The 21,360-nt window shown below is 38.4% G+C and overlaps 1 protein-coding gene across 1 annotated transcript; it reads right to left on the reverse strand.

Annotated features, from left to right (window-relative positions):
* Positions 1 to 2,354: 2,354 nt before the first annotated feature.
* STARD6 (StAR related lipid transfer domain containing 6) lies at positions 2,355 to 21,150 on the reverse strand (the record flags this gene model as incomplete). The annotated part of the gene is given in 9 exon segments (XM_081252145.1): positions 2,355 to 2,476; positions 5,047 to 5,104; positions 5,108 to 5,164; positions 8,564 to 8,690; positions 18,034 to 18,110; positions 18,112 to 18,117; positions 18,280 to 18,373; positions 19,814 to 19,897; positions 20,527 to 21,150. Coding segments are annotated over 7 exon segments (537 nt in total). The 5' UTR covers positions 18,370 to 18,373; positions 19,814 to 19,897; positions 20,527 to 21,150.
* Positions 21,151 to 21,360: the final 210 nt, after the last annotated feature.

Below are 21,360 nucleotides of genomic sequence, written 5' to 3' on the forward strand. Positions count from 1 at the left end.
ATTTCTCTTATATAGCACAACGCAGCAATGAATTAAATCGTTTGTTTTCTTCAGAATCTAGTGTTTTGTATTGGGAGAACACTTAAGAGTATCTGTCCCACCATAGTGCAGAAGTGCAAGTCTGTTTGGATTGACTTTTTCCATCTTATTTTGTGCTTTCTATTTTTTTCTTTTTCTATGCTATGCTTCTTTCCCATCCTTATCCCTTTCCTGGTCTTCCTTTTGGCTTGGTTGAATTTTCTATTTTCTTTCTACTGATTTGAAATTTAAACATTCTAAGTTTTTGATTATCCTTAAACATTTAACATACTTAACATCTAAAAATTGTATATATCTGTACCCTCTTTCCAAACAACACAAAGATGTTAAAATATATTAATTTTAATCAAATTCCTCCAAATTCCTCTTTATATAGCCTCCAAATTGGATATTGTTAGTATTTTATATAGTTAATGTTCGGGTTTGCTCACATATTTATCTTGGGGCTCACATATTTATCTTTATCGTATATATATTTTAACATTTAGATACTTGGGGTCATAGAAAATAAAACAAATTTTAAAAATTAGCTACTTATTTTTACTGAGGTATGATAGAAAATAGATAGATAGTGATTAATTAAAGAACCCAAAGCATAAAATATATTCTATTAGGATAAAATTATGCAAGGGAAAAAGAGTAAAAATACGGGATCAAGGAGAAAATAAATGACATAAACTTTCTGTTAAAGGTTATATGTATTTTGAAATTGATAATGTAATGGTGGGTTTCAAGTTGTTATGGTATTTAGATTCCATTGGATGCACTTAGAAGGGTGATACAACCATTTTTTTTAAATGTCAGGATTTAGAGTATGCTGGAAATTGCACCCTCATAATATAATGCTATGAAAAATTTTAATATCAACTTAAAAATGTGCAAGGCAGTATACAGTTTTACAAAATTCTCTTGGGGGGTTTGAAGACCACTGCTCCAACAAACCGTGAGTGTCTATATTCTTACACCCTCTCTATGCAGAGTTTAGACTATTTTTACATTGTCTCAAGTGGCTGGACTCACTAGCAGTTTGTATGGTCTTAAATCTCTATTTGCGTTTACTAGGGCTTTACACACTTAACAAAGCCTTTCCAACATTTACTGTAGAGTACCTTTACTACAGATAATATGTTTTATAAGTTTACTACAGGACTTGGGCTGCATGGAAAGAGAAGGTACAAAATTACTTTTTTGTCACTACCCTTCTCCAGCAGGATGCTAGGCAGAGTTTCCACCCTAGGTGGGATATCTAAATCAGACCTTTTGTCCTATGCTTTTTGCAGTGGAAAGGGAATGGTGACAAGGTGCAAGAAGGGGACTTTGCCTGTGAAGCACACTTTAGGTTGTGTAGCTTCCCAACTAGAGTCCCCACCAGCAGCTGATGTACCTAGCTGATTTGGAGTAATAATCCTTCCCTGTTTTGTTCTTTCCTGCTGTGGAGAATAAAGTCCTGGCCATAGATATAAAACTGATGGATGGTCAGAAAGGCCATATCGTTATCAACATAATCATCTGCATCAATGATCCTGTCCATTAACGTAAACATTTGTGGATATCTTTTAGTTCTCTAATTCAGTAGAGAAAATATTAAGGAGTACAGGTCTAAATGTAATTTTATTTTGACTTCCTTCACAAAATTATTTTTCTCATATTGAGTGGTTTATATCTGACCACTATAAAGTTTTACACCTGGTTTTATGTGTCAGTATCTTTTATTTAATATAAAATCATTTACCAAAAATTAAAACGTAATGAATTTGTAGAATGATATACATTGAATTAATATATATGCATTTAAAGACTATGTGTGTTGGATGCTACCATCTTATCCCTAGGCTGGCCAACTGTGGGCAGTGACTCATCTCTAATTTCTCCAGCTCTTCCCTTTCTGAATTTACCTACTGGATGGCTCATTCTGCAGGTATCTGTTCTCAGTAGGTAGTCCATTGGAAAGAATTTATTCAAGGTAAAGCACTCATTGCTGATAAACGTAACTGCATTATAATTCTAGGGAATTTATTTTTAATTTGCAAAAATTCTAATTCCATTAGAGACAGAAGTGACTCTAATGGAGAAACATAAAACATCAGGTTAAGGTTAATAGGAGGGGGTGAGGATGTTTGTATATACGTGACTAGTGCCAGAAACCTCAAATCATACTTTATAGGGAATTATCCATTCTGATTATACTTAAGACAAAAATACTTAAAAAATTATTTTAAAAATTGTATTTAGGGGCAATTTTTTTCCCAACAGAATATACCAGAACATATTTCTGGTGAGTTAGTTAACAAATTACAAACTGAACTAAAAAACTGTTAAAAAATAAATATATGGAAATAACACTTTTGCAGAGGTGAACATATATAGCCACAAGCATGGTTACAACCACGGATATAATTTGAAGATGGAGGATATGCTGGAAAATCCACACTAGTAGCTAAGTGATTAAAAAGAATTAAAATGAAACTTATTCCACAAAGATGAAAAATTCTGTTTCCAGTAGCATATTTAAAAAAATGTATGACATAGCACTTGATTTAACTTAGTTATTATCAGCAGTGACATTAGTTTTATACATATGTATGTATGTTTGCACATTTGAATGTGTACACAGGCCAAAAATGAAAGAATATCAGTATGATCACTATTGTCCTCTCAAACTTTTTCATGTAATACTTTGAAAGATGCTGTTATCTTTCACATACAGGAAAAACTGTTAAAAGTATTGTTCAGTTACTTTCTGAGATTTGAAGCAGAAATCACAAAGAAAGAGACTATTCTATTAGGATAGTGGGTTTATAGACATTTTGGTTTATAAATTTTTAAAATAAAATATTTGATGTAGTTATTTGGTCTGTCAATAGAAGTAGTTTAAATGCCCCTTTCTGCCAATTCCCTGTAGCTAACTTCAATATATAATTAAAAATCAGTAGATTTTGTTTTGGGAATTATGCAGCATAACTGCATATTGTATGTGAAGTTAGAAGGGAGGTGATCTGATTATGATTATGTTTATGATAATTATATATACTCTTCCAAATATATTTGTTTACTCTGTGCAACTATTTATTCTGTGCAACAGAATATATTTGTTTATTCTGTGCAACTGAATCCTGCTCTTGTCAGAGAATTTTCCTATATGATTTTAACATAAGCAAACACTTCTGTAGAAATATAACGTTAAGCACTAGCTTAGGACTAGCTTAGGAGACAAATGTGGTGGAATCAATTTCCCATTTTCATTACCTGTTTCATCATCTTAACAGAGCCAATTATGTTGGCAAAATGGTACTGCCAGAAGTGATATTAACATATTTTTTCACTGTTTAAGATATGGAGATTATATTTCTTTATTTTTAAAAAATTTGTTATATTCCACAAACAAGTATGGGTCTTTTGTGAGGCACATAGTATGATAGTTAGTACAGATTTTGGAAAATCAGAAAGACTTGAGCTGCTTATTAGCTATGTAACTTGATTTCTGTGAACTTCGGTTTCCTCATTGGTGAGGAAATGCATGCAAAATATGTAGCTCAAAGCAAGGTACACAGTAAGCTAGACAACAACCGAAACATTAAGAAGAAAACTATCAGTAATCATGAAAAACTCATTCAAAGAAAATCACTTAAAGCAAATTCAGTAGTGATCACTGAAAGACTGATTATAACTATTTATTGATTTTATCTTCCATACTTACTTTTTACCCTCCCTCTGACCACCAAAAATGATATACAAATTGAATGCTTTCAAAATATAGATAATAACAGATCTATGCTTCAAATGAACAGTATTTTGTGTTATAGGCAGTGAATAAATTTTTATGTGCCCTCATTTAAAAATGAGACAACTAAATGACAACTGTATGAAACTCTATGAGACAACTATGTGAAAGTGATGAACATCAGTCCCCAGTGGTATGGGCAAGAGAGCTAACTGTGTGCATGAGTGCTATCAGCAGAGCAATGACTCAGTCCTGGACTCAGAAACTTAAGAGTCCTACAGATATATCAAAGTAACTGCAACCTCGTTGGAAAATAATAATTAACAACACTTAACTGTCCCTCCCCGAGTAGTTTACAGTAGGGGAAACTATTCACATAGGAATAGTGAGATTAAATTGAATTATAGGGGAAAAAAGGGCTCTAGGCCATTGTCCTACCAAAGTCCCTTCACCATGAATTATCTTGAGTTCTTGGAGTCCAAAGATCTTTGGGGTGTGAACTGGTACGTTTTAAATGAATAACGCAAATTAGGAAGTGGTTATGTATTTGTATTTTACAGAGTGACACATTTTTTTTTGGCAGAGGGTGGATAAGGGCATATCAAAACCTCCAGTTTTTAAAAGAAATATAAGCACATTTATGAAAACACCTATCTATTGAAATTTTCTTCATGAGTTTTTTCAGTTTCTAGATATACCCATTCTATGTAATTTAAATACAAAAGTATATATCCAAAGATCAATTTTGTTTCTTAGTAGTTTTATAATGTATGCTATGATGTTTTAGCCTGCAAGTATCTATCTATACTGAGTGCTGCAGGGTATATGCTGCAAAAAGGCCAGGAGATGCCATAATCATTGACTATGATATAAATGGCACCTCTAGAATTAGGTAAAACTTCAGGCTTATCTATATTAACATGCATTTATTGGTCTCACTAAGTAAATACAAAAATAATTAATTGAAAATATTGTTTCTTTCAAACTGTGAGTTAAAAGTAAAAAAAATTTAGGGCTTCCCTGGTGGCGCAGTGGTTGAGAGTCCTCCTGCCGAGGCAGGGGACATGGGTTCGTGCCCCAGTCTGGGAAGATCCCACATGCTGCGGAGCGGATAGGCCCGTGAGCCATGGCCGCTAGGCCTGTGCGTCCGGAGCCTGTGCTCCGCAACGGGAGAGGCCACATCAGTGAGAGGCCCGCGTACTGCAAAAAAAAAAAAAAAAAAAAGTAAAAAAATTTATTAATGACTCGTAGTAATTCCAAAGTGTGGGCAAAATGTTTCAACTTACAACTGATAATATCCATATTCCCTTCGTAGTGCTTCAAATACACTAAGTCGATAAAGTCTCAGGGGGATATTGAGCCCATGGCAAAACTTTGTGTAATGGTATGACATATGAATGTGTCCTGAAACAAATCAAATCATAAAGATTGCAACAATTATTTAATATTGTTCTTTGTACTGCTCCCCAAAGAATTTCACTGCATAAGGTTGGACTGTATTTGGAAAAAGCAGGGCTTTGAAGTTTTAAGAATTTATCACCAAGTCAACTTGCATTTTCAGTGTTAAAGAAACATTAGATGTATAATTATAAGTGCAAGGCAACAAAAGCAAAAATAAACGAGTGGGACTACATCAAACTAAAATGCGTCTGCACAGAAAAGGAAACTATCAACAAAATGAAAAGGTGACCTACAGAATGGGAGAAGATATTTGCAAATCATATATCTAACACGGGTTAATATAATCATAAGTGTGACAGAATCAGAAAGGAATCTTGATATTATCTAACCTTTGAACTTTTAGATGAAGAAATTGAAGCCTAACATTAAATTACATGTAGAACTAGAGATATGTATAGAACTAGAACCTGGATTTCCAGTACAGTATTGTGTCTACTACCCCACACTGACTAGGTAATATATTCTGAAAAATATATTGCCTTAGCGGCCTGTGGTGTAAGGCCTAAAATTAAAGGCCAATATATGTGCTGCTTTGACATCTGGTAAAACTGGGAGGGTTGTGAATGGCCGAAGTGCAAGTTCCTCTCCCCACTCTGTTCCCACAGATAAGAACCCTTAGTCCAACAACCCTCCTTATCAGCAGGATCAGACACGATGCCTACTTATACCTGAGTAGTGCATTTCAGTTCCCGGCTACCCTGCAGAATTATTCCAACAACCAATCAGATCCTCCTGCAGAAATCAGGGGTCACCTCAACGTCTTGACACTACAAAGCCTGCCTTGCACAACCCCTAGTGATTCACTCTGTTCCTGAGTGCAACTCCCATGTCGCACTGCATGACACGGTGCATCCTTGAGAGCTGAGCTAAGCTACTCCATGGTGCTGCTGCCTGAGTATCCGTTTTGTTTGGCCGAGCAGCCTGCAGGGGCCTTAAACTAACACTAGTCCTCTCATGTAAGGACACCCCCAGATAACAGCCCTCAGAGTCAAGCCAATGTAAGTTCCTGATACGACTTCCCCAACAGCACTTCTGCTCAACTGTCTCTCCCACTTCCCAGGGCCTTCCCCTTGTGAGCACCTTAGGTAAGATGCCCCCTGTGGAGCTTACTGGAAACCCTGCTCTTTTTGGTTCCAACTGATCAATCTGGCCTTAGCCCAGGAACCCCAAAGCACTCCACCCACAGACACTAATACAGGCATGTGCCTCAGGTCCTGCCTCTCTCTGTCTGCAGCCTGCCTTGACCTCCCCACATGGGGCCCTGGAGGTGTGCTGTACACTTCCTCCTCGACCCGTGAGTAATAAACTTCTCTATTTCAATTTCTCTTGTGGTCATTTGTAGAACCTGGCTCGCTATTGGCACCCTGCACTCCACTAACAAATGTTAATTTAACAAAGTCTTAACAGTCCTTCCTGGGCTGTGATTAAGGATTAACAAAGTGCTGTTGATCTCATTTGTCTAGTGCTGGTGTCATGTGTTTGACCACCACCATAACCCTAGAGCAGGAATCCCTTCCTCACCAATGGGGTGAATGAGTCAATTAAAATGCACCCCTGGGGCTTCCCTGGTGGCGCAGTGGTTGAGAGTCCGCCTGCCGATGCAGGGGACACGGGTTCGTGCCCCGGTCCGGGAGGATCCCACATGCCGCGGATCGGCTGGGCCCATAAGCCATGGCCGCTGAGCCTGCACATCTGGAGCCTGTGCTCCGCAGCGGGCGAGGCCACAGCAGTGAGAGGCCCGCGTACCGCTTCTTAAAAAAAAAAAAAAAAATGCACCTCTGGAAGTGAATGCTACAAACATTCACTGGAAGGCAGACTAATTCTTCTCACAGTACAATGTGATTCAGAGACACTGTGGTATACTGGAAAAGGCATCAAATTTGGAATCAGGAGATCAGGTATAAGTCCTGGTTATACCATACATTGGCGGTGGTGACCTTGGGCATATCACAAAATTCCTCTGAACCTGTTTTCAAGTTTTTTGATGCCAAATCTAGTATACTTTCCATTATTACAGCTGACTTGCAGCAACAGCAGAAATATCTGAAATGCTAATGAAACTGTATTATTAGTATCATACAATCATTAATGAAACAGTCCAATGTTTGGATTTTCATTTGTTATGGGCCATGTTCAAATCCCAAGAAGGTCATGGACAGGTGTTCTTTGTGGATAAGAACTTCAAGGCCTCTCTACAAGATGAAACTGCCTTACCTTTCTGGGCTTTTCTACAATCTCACCCCCATCCCAGATTTCAAAATCAGTTTAATAAAAGGAGGTAAAGTTAACCTACAGAGTTCTAAATAAATGATAAGGTGATGGCAGATATGTGGGCCATTTGTTTTGATGAGTGAAATGCAGCTTGGAGACTCTAAGAACCAAAGACTCCGTGATGTGGAATTTTACAAATGCAGCTGTTTAAGTTTGCATTACTCCAACATTCACATTTACCAGCTCCTTCTAATAAAGTTATTATTAGCCAAACAGTAGGACTCAATTTTTAAAAGCCGCTTATGAGGTATAATTTACATACCGTGACGTCTAGCAGTCTTAATAAGTGTCAGGCCTATACTGTGCTGTACCAGAGTTCAGAATCCCTCACCCCACTCCTGTCTTCTTCCTGTTCCTCCTTCTTTCTACCAGCTAACAGTCTTTCTCATTTCATTCATGTTTTTCTCCTCCTGAGCTTTCACTCTACCCTCACCTCACCCTGATCTTCTCTCCCCTTTTAAGCCCTATTTGCCTCTTGCATTCTGTCTTTCTTTCTCTCACCTCTATGACTTTAAATTTCTACTCCATTACCTGTATTTTTCTTTTCTCTGTTTTTATTCTCCCTCTTCATTTCTGAGATAATGTATTTGAAAGTGTTTCTAAAACCACAATATAATGTTATTTCACACTTACTCTTTAAAAAAGTCACATGCTGTTTGTTCCTAAGTCCTTACAGTAAGTGTCTACAGTGTTCCTGTTATCTAGTGTATTATGACTAAGATAAATCTACTGACTTCCCATCAACAAGGCATGCTTAATCTTTTTATTCCACCTAATGGAGGAGGTGAATCCACGAGTTCAGTCCCCTCAGTAACCGAAGGCACACATCTGCAGGACAGCTGACCAAGTTCAGAGTGTGGTATTCATTTAAAACAGAATAAATGTAATTGGAATTGAACTCTTGACTAATAAAGGAGGAAGTTTTAAGCTTTTTATAAAAATTTCAACTTGATTTGAACCTATAAAATACAAAGTGTCCACATAATACAGATTTAATAAACTCAAATCACTAAGATAGAAAACTAAAAGTGTACTCATACAGTGAAAGTCCAATATTAAACAGTAAATTACCGAATCAATTTTTTGTACCATGCTGTACAGTTTCAATGATTTGTCCCATGTGACCCTGTTTTCAGGTTTGTAGAGGAAATCGGATAGTTTAGATGTTGATTCTGGAATTATTCCTTCAACACGATATCTATAGTTAACAAAATAAAGAAAATTCAAAATTTAATAAGTTTAGTCTAAGTTGAAAATATAATGCTATCACAGTATAAAGCACACTAATTTAGCAAATAATGTAAAGAAAACTTGAAGGTAATATCAGCAATTTAAAATAGTAATATTCAATTGGAAGTAGCCAGGTTTATATAAATATGCATTGTAATAATTAATATAAATTATTTAAAAATTCATTTTTCTACAAATTTTGTTTATAATGTTTCTATAGTTGTCTTTTTTTTTTTTTTCTTTTTGCGGTATGTGGGCCTCTCACTGCTGTGGCCTCTCCCGTTGCGGAGCACAGGCTCCGGACGCGCAGGCCCAGCGGCCATGGCTCACGGGCCCAGCCGCTCCGCGGCATGTGGGATCCTCCCAGACCGGGGCACGAACCCGCATCCCCTGCATCGGCAGGCGGACTCTCAACCACTGCGCCACCAGGGAGGCCCCTCTATAGTTGTCTTTTTAAAGGGGCTACTTTCATTTAGAATTTTTCTAAACTCTTTCTCACAAACATTTACCTACTGTATTTATCATAAGCCAACAGTAATTGATGAGAAGTTTGTGTGGTTGTGCAATATCTTGTGGTCTTAATTCGCGGGCCTCTCACTGTTGGGGCCTCTCCCGTCACGGAGCACAGGCTCCGGATGCGCAGGCTCAGCAGCCATGGCTCACGGGCCCAGCCGCTCCGCGGCATGTGGGATCTTCGCGGACCGGGGCACGAACCCGTGTCCCCTGCATCGGCAGGCGGACTCTCAACCACTGCGCCACCAGGGAAGCCCGTGGCCTTAATTCTTAATTGAAGGATGTAATATGGTCTAAAGCAGTGGTCAGCAAACTTTTCAGTAAAGGGCCAGATGGTAAATAATTAAGGCTTTGCAAGCTTCATGTTCTATGTTGCAACTATTCAACTTTGCTAGTGTATCAGTGAAGCAGCCATAGACAATATATAATGGGCACGCTTGTGTTACAATTAAACTCCATTTATGGACACTGACTTCTGAATTTCATTTATTTTTCACATGTCAAGATTTGAGAAGTAACTAACCTTTATGTTAATTCATCAATAGAATTGGGTTGGGCTATCACAATCAATGAAGTTACGACAATGTGAGAAAACTGGATTAAAACCCACTATTAGCAGTAGGTTGTTAAATGAAAATGAAATCTGAATAATATTGGCCATACTTCCTCTCTCTGTTAATCATTCTTTCTAAACTAAGGAGATAGGTTTAAGTAAAATCAAAATTTTAAACCTCTAAAAAGTTAAAATTTTTGGAGGAAGTGAGGTAAAAACTAAATGCTATAATTACAGAAAATAGCTGTTATATTTATGAAGAGTTCTTCCTCTGAACCTTGTTTTTATGATTTGGTAAACAAGTAAGTCATTAGACTATTTTTTTTCTATGTTAGTCTCTCTTTAAAAGCTCAGCTGGTCCCTAGTTTTCTCTGTGAGATATCCTAAAATTTTCTTAGTATGTAAGGTTTCCTTCCTTCAGATCTACAAAGTTTTTAAGAGCTTATTATTAAACTCTATAGAAGACAGTGACAAAACAACCTGAATAATTATCAGGTCCTTTGAAAAAGAAGGCAGATATAAAACAGTTAAAATTTAAGCACAAAACTATTGTTAAGGGGTTTGTATATACCTCCCTAGATTGCTTTTTTAAATTAATCTGTTCTCTCTCTAATATTGTAAATTTTGAGGATAAAGAGTTTTTGACCTTTTTGTATTTCTAACTAACATCGAATTAGGTATCTTTTATTAACCACTTACTATATATTTACTGATAATGACTACCCTTAATCTTTTAATAGCACTATTTTATTGACTGAGTGATCAAACATTTACTATTTATTATGTTGACGCTTGAACAACATGAAAGTCAGCAGTACTGAGCCCTTAACAATAGTTTTTGGAATATTACTCGGCCATAAAAAAGAATGAACTAATGCCATTTGCAGCAACATGGATGGACCTAGAGACTTTCATACTAAGTGAAGTAAGCCAGACAGAGAAAGACAAATGTGATTTGACATCACTTATATGTGGAATCTAAAAAATAATACAAATGAACTTATTTACAAAACAGAAACAGACTCACAGACATAGAAAACCAACTTATGGTTACCAAAGGGGAAAGGGGGGCAGTGGTAGGGATAAATTAGGAGTTTGGGATAAGCAGATATAAACTACTATATATAAAATAGATAAACAAAAAGGTTTATAGCACAGGGAACTATATTCAATATCTTTTAATAAACTATAATGGAAGAGAAAAAGAATGTGTTTGAGTTCATAATAATGCATGATTGAAACTCTGACTGCCTCCCAATCCCATACTCTTTTCACTATATTATACTAATACATTGGGGGGTAGTTTACATATGTGTTTCTATGACTTGGATATGAAAATTGTTATGGGAGGAAAGAAGAGTCCCTAATATACATATAAGTTTATCAGTATTTGAGGATTTGTGATTTTTCATATCCTCTGTTTAGGATAGGGGTTGGCAAACTATGTCCCATAGGTCAAATCTAGCCTACTTCCTGCTTTTGTAAATAGTTTTTTTGAGACACAGCCATACTTATTCATTCATGTATTGTCTATGTCTACTTACGTATTGTGCTTTTGTGCTATCATGGCAGAGCTAAGTAGTTAGAACAGAGGCCACAGGAGCTGCAAAGCCTAAAATATTTACTCTCTGTTTCTCTACTGAAAAAGTTTGCCAACTCCTGGTTTAGACTGTCTACTCAATGGCTAATTGTTCATTTTCCAGTCATTTGTAAAGGTGAGAAAAGTTTGAGTTATTGGTATTATATGACTGCAAGGCAGAAATTATTTATTTTGCTTCCTATAAGATTATGAAATATAATTAAAGTTGTGTCTTGGGTAGAGGGTAGGTTACTAGTTAAAAAGTACCTTAGCTTAGCCTTCCCTGGTGGCACAGTGGTTAAGAATCTGCCTGCCAATGCAGGGGACACATGCCGTGGAGCAACTAAGCCCGTGCGCCACAACTTCTGAGTCTGTGCTCTAGAGCCCGTGAGCCACAACTACTGAGTCTGCGTGCCACAACTACTGAAGCCCGTGCACCTACAGCCCGTGCTCCGCAACAAGAGAAGCCACCAAAATGAGAAGCCCGCGCACCTCAACAAAGAGTAGCCCCCACTCGCCGCAACTAGAGAAAGCCCTTGGGCAGCAACGAAGACCCAACGCAGTCAAAAATAAACAAACCAAATTTTAAAAAATGAATTAAATCTATCTTTAAAAAAAAGTACCTTATCTTAATTCACTAGTTAGAGGTGTATTGGAGTTACTGGCTTTTTAAAAATATGTAAATATCATGCCTCTTTGAAAACATAAAACATCTCTATGTCTTGAATACTTGAATCTATCACTGAATGAGCAATTCAGTATCTACTGTGTTCAAGACTCTTCAGAGATATCAATTTTGTCATATTTGAATCTAAGAACTATATTTTTATATCTATTGATCATTAAAATGAATGGTTCTTTGGATATTTTACTAAGATCTATAATAAAGCTTCATGCTCATTATGAATAAAGTGACCAAGTCAAATTAAAAATATTTTAATGATTCTCTCTTGTCTCTCACAGTTTCTGACAAGCTTTAGCTGGTATGTGGGATAATTGATACATGAAATTGTTTCTTACAGATCATCATTTCATGAAGCAATGAACACCTTTTAGGAAATGTGCATTTGTTTCAACATGCTTATTTGAACATGCATCTCTAAATCATTTTATAGCCTTTTATGGCTTCTGTGAATGAGTACTGCTGAACAGTAAACTAGGAGGATAAGGGAAGAGAAAACAGTAGAAAGTGCCTGTTTTTGCATACTAGAAATTATAAACCTGGGGAAGCACCTGTAAGATGATAGGCTTTTTAGTGACCTTATTTTTGGCATTTCCTATGTGATAATTAGAGTCGGGAGTGGGACTTCCAGAGTGGCTATGTGAGGAGCTAAGGAAACCCTCTTCCACAGCCACTGAACTGGTGAACATTACTTTTAAAACCTACTTAAATTCCCTAGAAATCGACCTAACAGCACACAGGAAATGAAGAAACATTTATTCAAGAAAACCTACTAAATCTAGGTAGGAAAAGTCAGAGTCTGTAGCATTTGAGCCACCACCTCCTTCCAGCCACCCCCCTCACTCTACGGTAGCCCTGCTCCAGCTGGGTGCAGACTAGAAGACAGGGGTTCCCTCTCCCCACGAGATCCAGGCTAGGGCTATGGTTTCATCCTGGGATCAGCAGGACACTGACATCTCTCATCACCGAAACTCTCAGCTCATGTTGTAGAAGCTCTATTCCCCACATGCACTGCTCAGAAGACTAGGGTTTCCTGACACCCTGATCTCACTGGTAGGGTGAGGGCTTTGCCAAGGCACAGTAGGCTGTGAATCCTGGGGCCTAAATTGCCCCTCACCTCCCGAATAACAGGAGCAAACTGAGAAAGTCATGGTACCATCCTTCCCCTATGCTACCCACTTGCTCATGGAATAGAAGTGTTACTTGGCTTCAGTGTATTAGTGCATAGGTCCCTACTCAGAGCCATCAGAGGGAATGTTAGGCTGCCCTTCATCAGAGTAATGAGAGTAGATATACGAGGTTGCCCACTCAGGAGAAATCAGAGTGGGTGTACTAGGCTGCCCCTCCTAAGGAACATTCAGAGTGATGTACCAGGCTGTCCCTAACCGAGAAGCAATGGGAGCTTTGTACTAGGCTGCCCTTACTCAGGCAAATCACGCTGGATATGCTAGGCTGCCCCTACTTAGGAGCAATCAGTCCAATATGTGGCTTGAACGACTTGCAAGCATTCCCCAAGCCATACACAGATTAAGTGGCGAAGGGCTGAAGTCTTACTGGCTCAAGAGACTTAAGCATAATCTCTGAGTCATCACTGACGGAGCAATAAGCTATTCTGACCACTTTAAAATAAAATCATACTCATCGCTGGTGGTTTGGAAGAATGTGTGTACCTCAAGGCTATGTCCTCTGGGGAGTGACTGGTGACACAACTTCCAAGCTACCGGCCCCGCTGGCTACAGGGCAGGGCAAAACCATAAAACTCCCTGAACTGTGAAAACAGTTTCCAAGCCACACACAGAATTGACAGTAAAGGGTAAAAATCGTACTGGCTTTGGGTGCTAAGCACAACTTGTGACCAATAATGGCTTGTGTTAACCTAGGGATGACCTATAGGACGCCAGGCTGAAAGATAAAAACAAGGACAAAAATCAGGGCAGGTATATCTGAGGCTGCAGACTGGGTGGGGAACAGACTTCACGGAATTGGTCCAGACAAATCACTAAACAAATAAACGCCCAAGCAAGAAGCAGCCCTGGGTGAGTGAGTGGAATCTGTATCCAGAGTTGCTATATTACCTAAAATGTTCAGGTTTCTTTTTTTTTCAAGGATTAAAAAAAATTGATTGATTTTGGCCGAGCCATGCAGCATGCAGGATCTCAGTTCCCTGACCAGGGATCGAACCTGCACCCTCGGCAGTGCAAGTGCAGAGTCCTAACCACTGGACCTCCAAGGAATTCCCTAAAATGTCCAGTTTTCAAGAAAACTGTGAGGCATGCATGCAGAGAAACATGGCAAGTGTGATCTATACACTGGAAAAACAACAGGCAATAGAAACTATTTGTGGGATATATGGGTAAATTTAAAAATTAAATTATTTAGCTTAGTGTGTGACATACAGTAGATTAATAGGGGAATTAATAGGGAACATAGGGGAATGTGTCAGCTGAACTGTGTGCTGGTAGGTCTGTATTTCATCTCTTGAGGGTAGAAAGGAAAAAAATTCCAACCAAAGAACTGGCCCCCTTCTCATGCATATAGGCAAGTGCTCAAAGCTAACCACAAAAGGAGCTTTTTGGGTGGGAAATTAATAAGAAAAGCTGAAAGTGCTGAGAAAATATCTTCAGGTTTTGTTGTTGTTGTTCTGTAGTTATAAGGGAAACAAATATGTTTAAATGCTTTCTATTTGGCAGCCAATATAACATAACTAAAGTCCATAAATTCATTCAGGAAATACTTATTAAGTGTTTATGTGACAGACACTGTTCTGGTGTTAGGGATACTACGATGAACAAGAGTTTATTTCTAGTCTGCTTCTTGTTCAAGTTCCTATTCTCAAGTTTATATTCTAATAAGAGAGACGTAATAAATAAGACAACAAATGAAGAAGATAAATTTCATCTAGTGATAGATGCTATGAAGAAGGTAACAGCAGAATAGGGTAGTAAACTGTGGCTTGGTGTATTTGAGAACTTTGACCAATTGGCCAAGAAGGTCACTCTGCAGAGAAGCAATGAAGCTGAGATCTTGAAAACAAAAATGACATCAGCCTTAGAAAGATTTGGGTGAAGAGCACGCTAGGCAAGAAAAGAGCAACTACGAAGGCTCTGAGACGGCTTTAAGTTCAGTGCATTTGTGCAAACAGTAGTCCTACGTGGCTGTAGCTTAAGGAGAGCAAGGATGCAGTGGTAGGAGAGGTCAGAGAGGTAGGTGGGGGCCAGAGAGTGCCTTGCAGAGCATAATAAAGCCTTTAGAAGATTTTAGGCAGGGGAGAAACACTGAATTATATTTCAAAAGTCTACTTTAACCATTGTGTGAAGAATAGGATGTAGTTGAGTAAAGGTATATATGAGGAATCCACTAGGAAGTTACTGAAATAATCCATGAGATGCAAGAGAATGATAGCAGGGAGATAATGAAAAATAAATCACTTCTCTCTGTACATACCTAGTCAATTAGAGCTTCTATTAGAATCCAAATGTGAGACGAGTGACCCATTATGTATCTAGGTCAATGTTTTGCAAGCATGTTCTTGGTTGAAAACATCTGGAAGAGTCTGAATTACAGTTTGACAGATGTCTTTACTTTAGGACTTCTCTGAACCTTAGAGAAGAGAAAATAGTCTAGAGTGTTTTGAGAAACTTGACAATGCAACCCATTTTCCCCACAGGGCATTTTGAAGGATAATTTCTCCCAGACACTAGCTTGGCAAACCATATTAGACCATGCTATATATCCCCAAAGTGTGCAATATTTACACTTGGTTGTCAGTCTAAATTAACACACATATGTTTCTTGCTTTGATTATTTATAACCCTATAAATAAAACTGTGAAGCTTGAAGTACTGGAAAATTTTAAGCTTCCCTAGCTTTTTCCCTTGATTTATTTGACGGCAATCTCACCTTCTTCTCATTCCAAGCTGGGGGAGGTAAACGTTTCGACTGAGGCGGACCAACCTGATCAACATGTTCAGATTGATTTCCTTTGGAAGAACCTAAATATCTGCCCCAGCTGATTTAGAATAATATAGATATTTTGAAAAATATTAACTGCTCCAGTCACACTCTCCTGCTGTACATAAACATGCTAAATTTAGAAGAATCAGTGGGCTGTGCTTGACAAAACAAGCATGCAAAATTGAGATTTGTGTATCTTCTAGCAGTCTTAATTTTGAAGCTGTGCTTGATATTTATTGGATGGTAGTTGAACTGTAAAGAAGAATTAAAAGAGAGTTTGCTAAAATCATCATGTGATAGGCAGCCTCTAAAATGGCCCCCAGTGATCTCCACTTCCTGCTATTGACACACTTATGTAATCCCCTTCCCCTGAGTCAGGGTTGGATCTAGTGATTCACTTCTAATAAACTGAATACTGCCAAAATGATGCGGGGGGGGTCACTTCCAAGATTAGGTTACAGAAAGACTCTGGCTTCTATCTTGTTTGCTCTTTGGCTCTCTCTTAAATCCCTCCCTCTGAGGGAGGCAAACTGGCATGTTGTGAATAGCCCTATGGAGAGGCCCATATGTCAAGAATTGAGGAAGGCTTCTAGCCTAGAGCTGGCAAGTAGCTGAGGTCCCCAGTCTAACAAGCTCATGAAGAACTGACTGCCAGTGACTGTGTAAGTGAGCTTGGAAGCAGAGCTGCCTTCAGGTGCGAACTAAGCCCCAGATCACACCGTGACTGCAGCCTTGTGAGCATCCTTGAGGCACAGGCACCAAGCTAAGCTACATCTGGATTCCTGATGACATAAACCATGAGACAGTGTCTTTTAACTCACTAAGATTTGGGATAAGATATTACTGTGTATTAATAAATAAACTAGTATGCAGTGCATATAAATTTCTCTTAAAGCAAGTGCAAAAAGTTTCAATTTTTTTTGTCTGTGTAGTATGGCATGTAAGAGTACAATATCATTGATGAAAAATTTGAATAAAGCTTTAAAACAGCCTTATTGAGGCTATTTTTTGAATGGCTCTAGGCATTGTGCAGAGCACCTTGTATAAAAATACCCAGCAAGTATTTGTAGAATAAATACCTTCCAAGGTTTCTTTGATGCATAGCTTGCTGTCCACACTGGTCTGACCTGGAAGGCACCAAAAAACTACAACATCCAAAAGTTTATTCCCATAGTGTGCCTGGGCTTGACGTTCCCCACTCCCTGCTCAATCTATTTTTTCAAGTGCCACTATTAGAATCATTAATTCTTTAGATAACAAAGGTAGGGATTACCTTCCTGATAATTATTAAAATGAATAGGAGAAAGTATACCAGCTTTGTCCTACAGTAAAAAAATTGAAATGAAACACAAGATAGATCATTTAGTCAGATGAAAAAAAGAGCAATAAGCACAAAACAGAGTAGTGAAAAGAAGGAGTGGACCCCTACCCCTCAAAAATAAACTAAATAATATTTGGTTTTCTCAATAGCATATGACGATCTGATGGCATTAATGTGATATCACGAGCAACAAAGGAACAACTCTTAAAAAGAAGGTTAAAAATATCAGCACAATTTCCCTTAGAGTACTTGTATCTGAAATAACAGGATCCTCAAAAATACCCTTAAAAGCAGCTTACAGAATAAATTATATATGTTAGCAAGAGGAATATATTGGGAAAATAAACTTTATCTTTAAGTGGTTCATTTAATGGAAAGGTGAAGTGTTTAAAAGACCACGAAATACTGTTAGAAAGAAAATATCCATCTATTTTTATAGTAATTATTTCTTGAAGTGGAAATTTCCTATCTTAGTGAATTATTCACTAGAAGTGATTTTCTTTTCTGATTGTCTTCCGATTTGGAAATTAGATGGTATATATTGCTCATTTTATTAATTTTACATTTCAAACAAGTGACTTTATAATTAATTTCTACTTCCTGTTCACTATCAAATAACATTTTATAGCTAATGAAGTAGCATTGAACTCTAGATACATCAATGTCATTGAATTCAAAACAATGATTGTAAATAGGAGATTGTACTTACAGATTTCCATGGAATTTCTTAGAAGCCTTGATGGAAACAGTTATCTTTTTCTCAAAGGGGAATAAAAATCCACAGATAAATTAGCTGTCAGATACAGAAAAAATGAAAAACAAAAAGCAAAAAATAAAGCAAAAGTAAAAACTTTTTTTTGGCTTGTAAAAGAAAATATTTTTTAAAATGTCTTTGCAATGAATTGTTTCTCATTAAAAAACAAACTCTTGAAACATATTTAACTTCTTTTCTTACAGAAGTCTTAACCACTTTCCAGCCTGATGTATCTTGATAGTAACCTAAAATTTCTTGAGCAGTTTGTTGGGCAAGTGCCTTATAGTCCATCTACCTGCAAAGTTTTAAAAACAAATGACTGATGAGAATGTAATCGTACAACATTCTTTTAAAATGGTGTGTTACATTTTAATACTATTTCTATGTCTGTCACATAGCAATGAACAATAACTACTTCTGGAATGCATGCATACATGAATCTCTTCCTTTTTATTCATAGTCTTTCAAGTGAGAAAATGTGATACAGTAAAAAGAGCAGGCTTTGGCTTTGGAGTCAAAGAGACCTGGGTCAAATCCTGTCTCTGCCACAGACTAATTGTGAACCATGTTATTTCATATTTCTCTTTCCTCATTTTCTCAAGTTGTAAAGCTGGGACAATACCTAACCTGGTAGAACTGATATGGGGATTAAATGAAATAAGGCACTTAAATGTCTTACCCCTTTGCCTGGCACATAATAGTTATTCAATAAATTATTTCTAACAGATAAATCATGCTTCCTTTCTCTTGTAAAGCAGCATAATCTGTTGATCATGTGTTACTGGGAATTCATCTTTTTAAAGTGAGTGGCAGTGGCACTAAATGATCTGACCCCTGCCTTCCTCTCCAAGGCAATTCCTACCTGTCTCCTTCTTTCCCACTTAGCTCCACTCATACTGACCTCCTGGCTGTTCCTCAAATACAACCAAGCAACTTCCTACCTCAGGGTCTTTGTACTTGCTGTTCCCTCTGTTTGTAATGTTCTTCCCCAATATATTCACAGGACTGACTCCTCTTCATTGGTGTCTTTGCTTAAATGTTACCTCTTCAGAGAGGATCAAATTCACATCAAATTCAACTCAAACACATTTACTGAATCCTTGCTAAGGGTTAGATATTGTGGTAGATGTGGCAAAAAAGGTTGAGTAAGATGCTGTTTCTGCTTTGAATGAGCTCAGGAAGGTGGAGTCTCATTGGTCCTTTGGCCCATCACCCAGTTTTCAATTAAGGGAAGCTGGCTGGTGTGGTGGAAAGAATATGACAACACAGAGCTGGATTCAAATCTCGGTTTTGCCACTCACCACCAGCTTTACCATTCTGAGTAAACTGCTTAAACTTTGAACTTCAATTTTCACTTCTATAGATTGGGGATAGTAATACCTATCTCATGGGGTCATTGTAAGGATTAAGTGAGTTAATATACATAGAAGTGATTGAAACAGTGTCGGGCCCCTTCTTGGTGATCAAAAAGTTAGTTTTTTTCTTAAAATGGACACATTTAAATCTACCTTAAAAAAAACTCTCCTAAGAGCTGCCTGAATAAACCTTCTTAAAGTTTAATTATCAGCACACGTCTTCCTTAGCTCTTACCTAAAGGCCTTTAGGTGGGATCATAAATCTACTTTCTCGTGTTTAGTTCTCCGGCAAGGCACAGCACGTAGTTGACATGTATATTTGAAAAGCATTAGTAAACCATTATAATTCCTCCTTCCTAGGAGACTCATGGTTACTTTACCTTTCCTAGTAGATCTAGTCCAGAATTTTAATAACTATTAGGACTCTTCTCCAAATCCTTGTGGAGATCTCCACAGCTTTCAACCTGTGAAGGAATGAAGTGGAAGTAGAATTATTTTGATCCATGAATTAGGTAAATATATTTGATAATTTCCTTAATATTTTCTCAGTGTCCTTTATTTATACTTTATGTACTCATTTGGAAACATTTGATATATCTTTCCTCAACGAAGGAAAAAGGTAGTAAGAGAAACATTAGAGATAATGTTTATGAAAAAGAACCTTTAAGAAATTATCTTTAAAAAGAATAGGTTAAAAAGATACTTAGGTTGAATGTGGATAAAAATGTCGAAGTTTTTAAGGTCACGCCATTAACAATCCTGGCTGGTCCCTGACCTGGGCTTGTCCCAGCATATATAACACGGTTCTTTATTTCCTACCAGCAACATACTTGATACTGAAGGATCAAGAAATTGCAGATTTTTGGAACATACCACTAGCATGTAAACTTCCTGCAGGGACTTTGTCTTACTCATTTTCAAATCACTAGCACTACTTACTGCCACAATAAACGTGTTTAATTGAAGCACTCAACTAAATTTTGTAGCTTCTGGACTTTTTCATTTGCTAAGAAAAAAAGGGAAGGTTAAGTTTAGTGGGCTAGAGAGGGTGAAGAGAAGAAAAGAGCAAACAGCAAGACTACAGTTGTATTACCTGGTGATGTAACATCGGATGAGCTGGAACATATTCAGACAGAGTAATGGTCAAGGATATCTTCACCCATAGGGTCAGTGGAAAATAAACACAAACCAACACTGAGATGGCATCTTTTTCCGATACACCACTCGGTTGAAACTGGATTCTTCGCACCTCATATCCCGTCCCAGCCTTGTAGACAGGTTCACACATGTTGTTAAGTGGGTCTTTACATCTGTTTGTATAATCTCCCTGTTTCTGGGCTGCCCGACTGGGTCCCCAATCCGTGCTGGGTCACTGCCATTGTTCCCTGGGAATCAAGGTCCCCAAGGAGTTTGTTAAGTCCCATCCCTGGCCAAACTCCCTCCTCCAATCCCGCGTCTGCTTTGAAGGTGAGGGGGCCGGCTGGAAACCCAGGAAGGCTGGGCTCAGGGGTGGGAAGGGGAAAGCCCTGAAGAGGAGGGAAAAAAGAGGTCGGGGGATCTGCCCCCGCCGGCCGAGTCGGTGTCTTATCCGGGGAGGGGGTGCTCTGAAGGCGGGGAGGCCGAGCGTGTTGGAAGGACTGTGGCTGTAGGGCTGGCTCTCAGCGACCGAAACGGCAGCCGCCAGGGCCCCAGGTCCCCATCCCCGCCCCGTCCCGTCTCGAAGCCCCGGGAAACTGGCCGAAGGAAGCTCAGCCTGTCATATGCGCAGACCGGCTGCGCAGAGCCGTGACCGAGGTGGGGAGGGCACGCGGGGTAGCGACGCGGAGGTAGTCGAGAACCTCCTCGCCCAAGAAAGACCAGGAGGGAGAAACTACACTTCCCAGCAGGGAGAGCGACCTACCGCCCCGCCCCGCCCCCTGCCCCTAGC

The sequence above is a fragment of the Mesoplodon bidens genome (genome assembly GCF_964165515.1).
Source record: "Mesoplodon bidens genome assembly, chromosome: 13".
NCBI lineage: Eukaryota > Metazoa > Chordata > Mammalia > Artiodactyla > Ziphiidae > Mesoplodon > Mesoplodon bidens.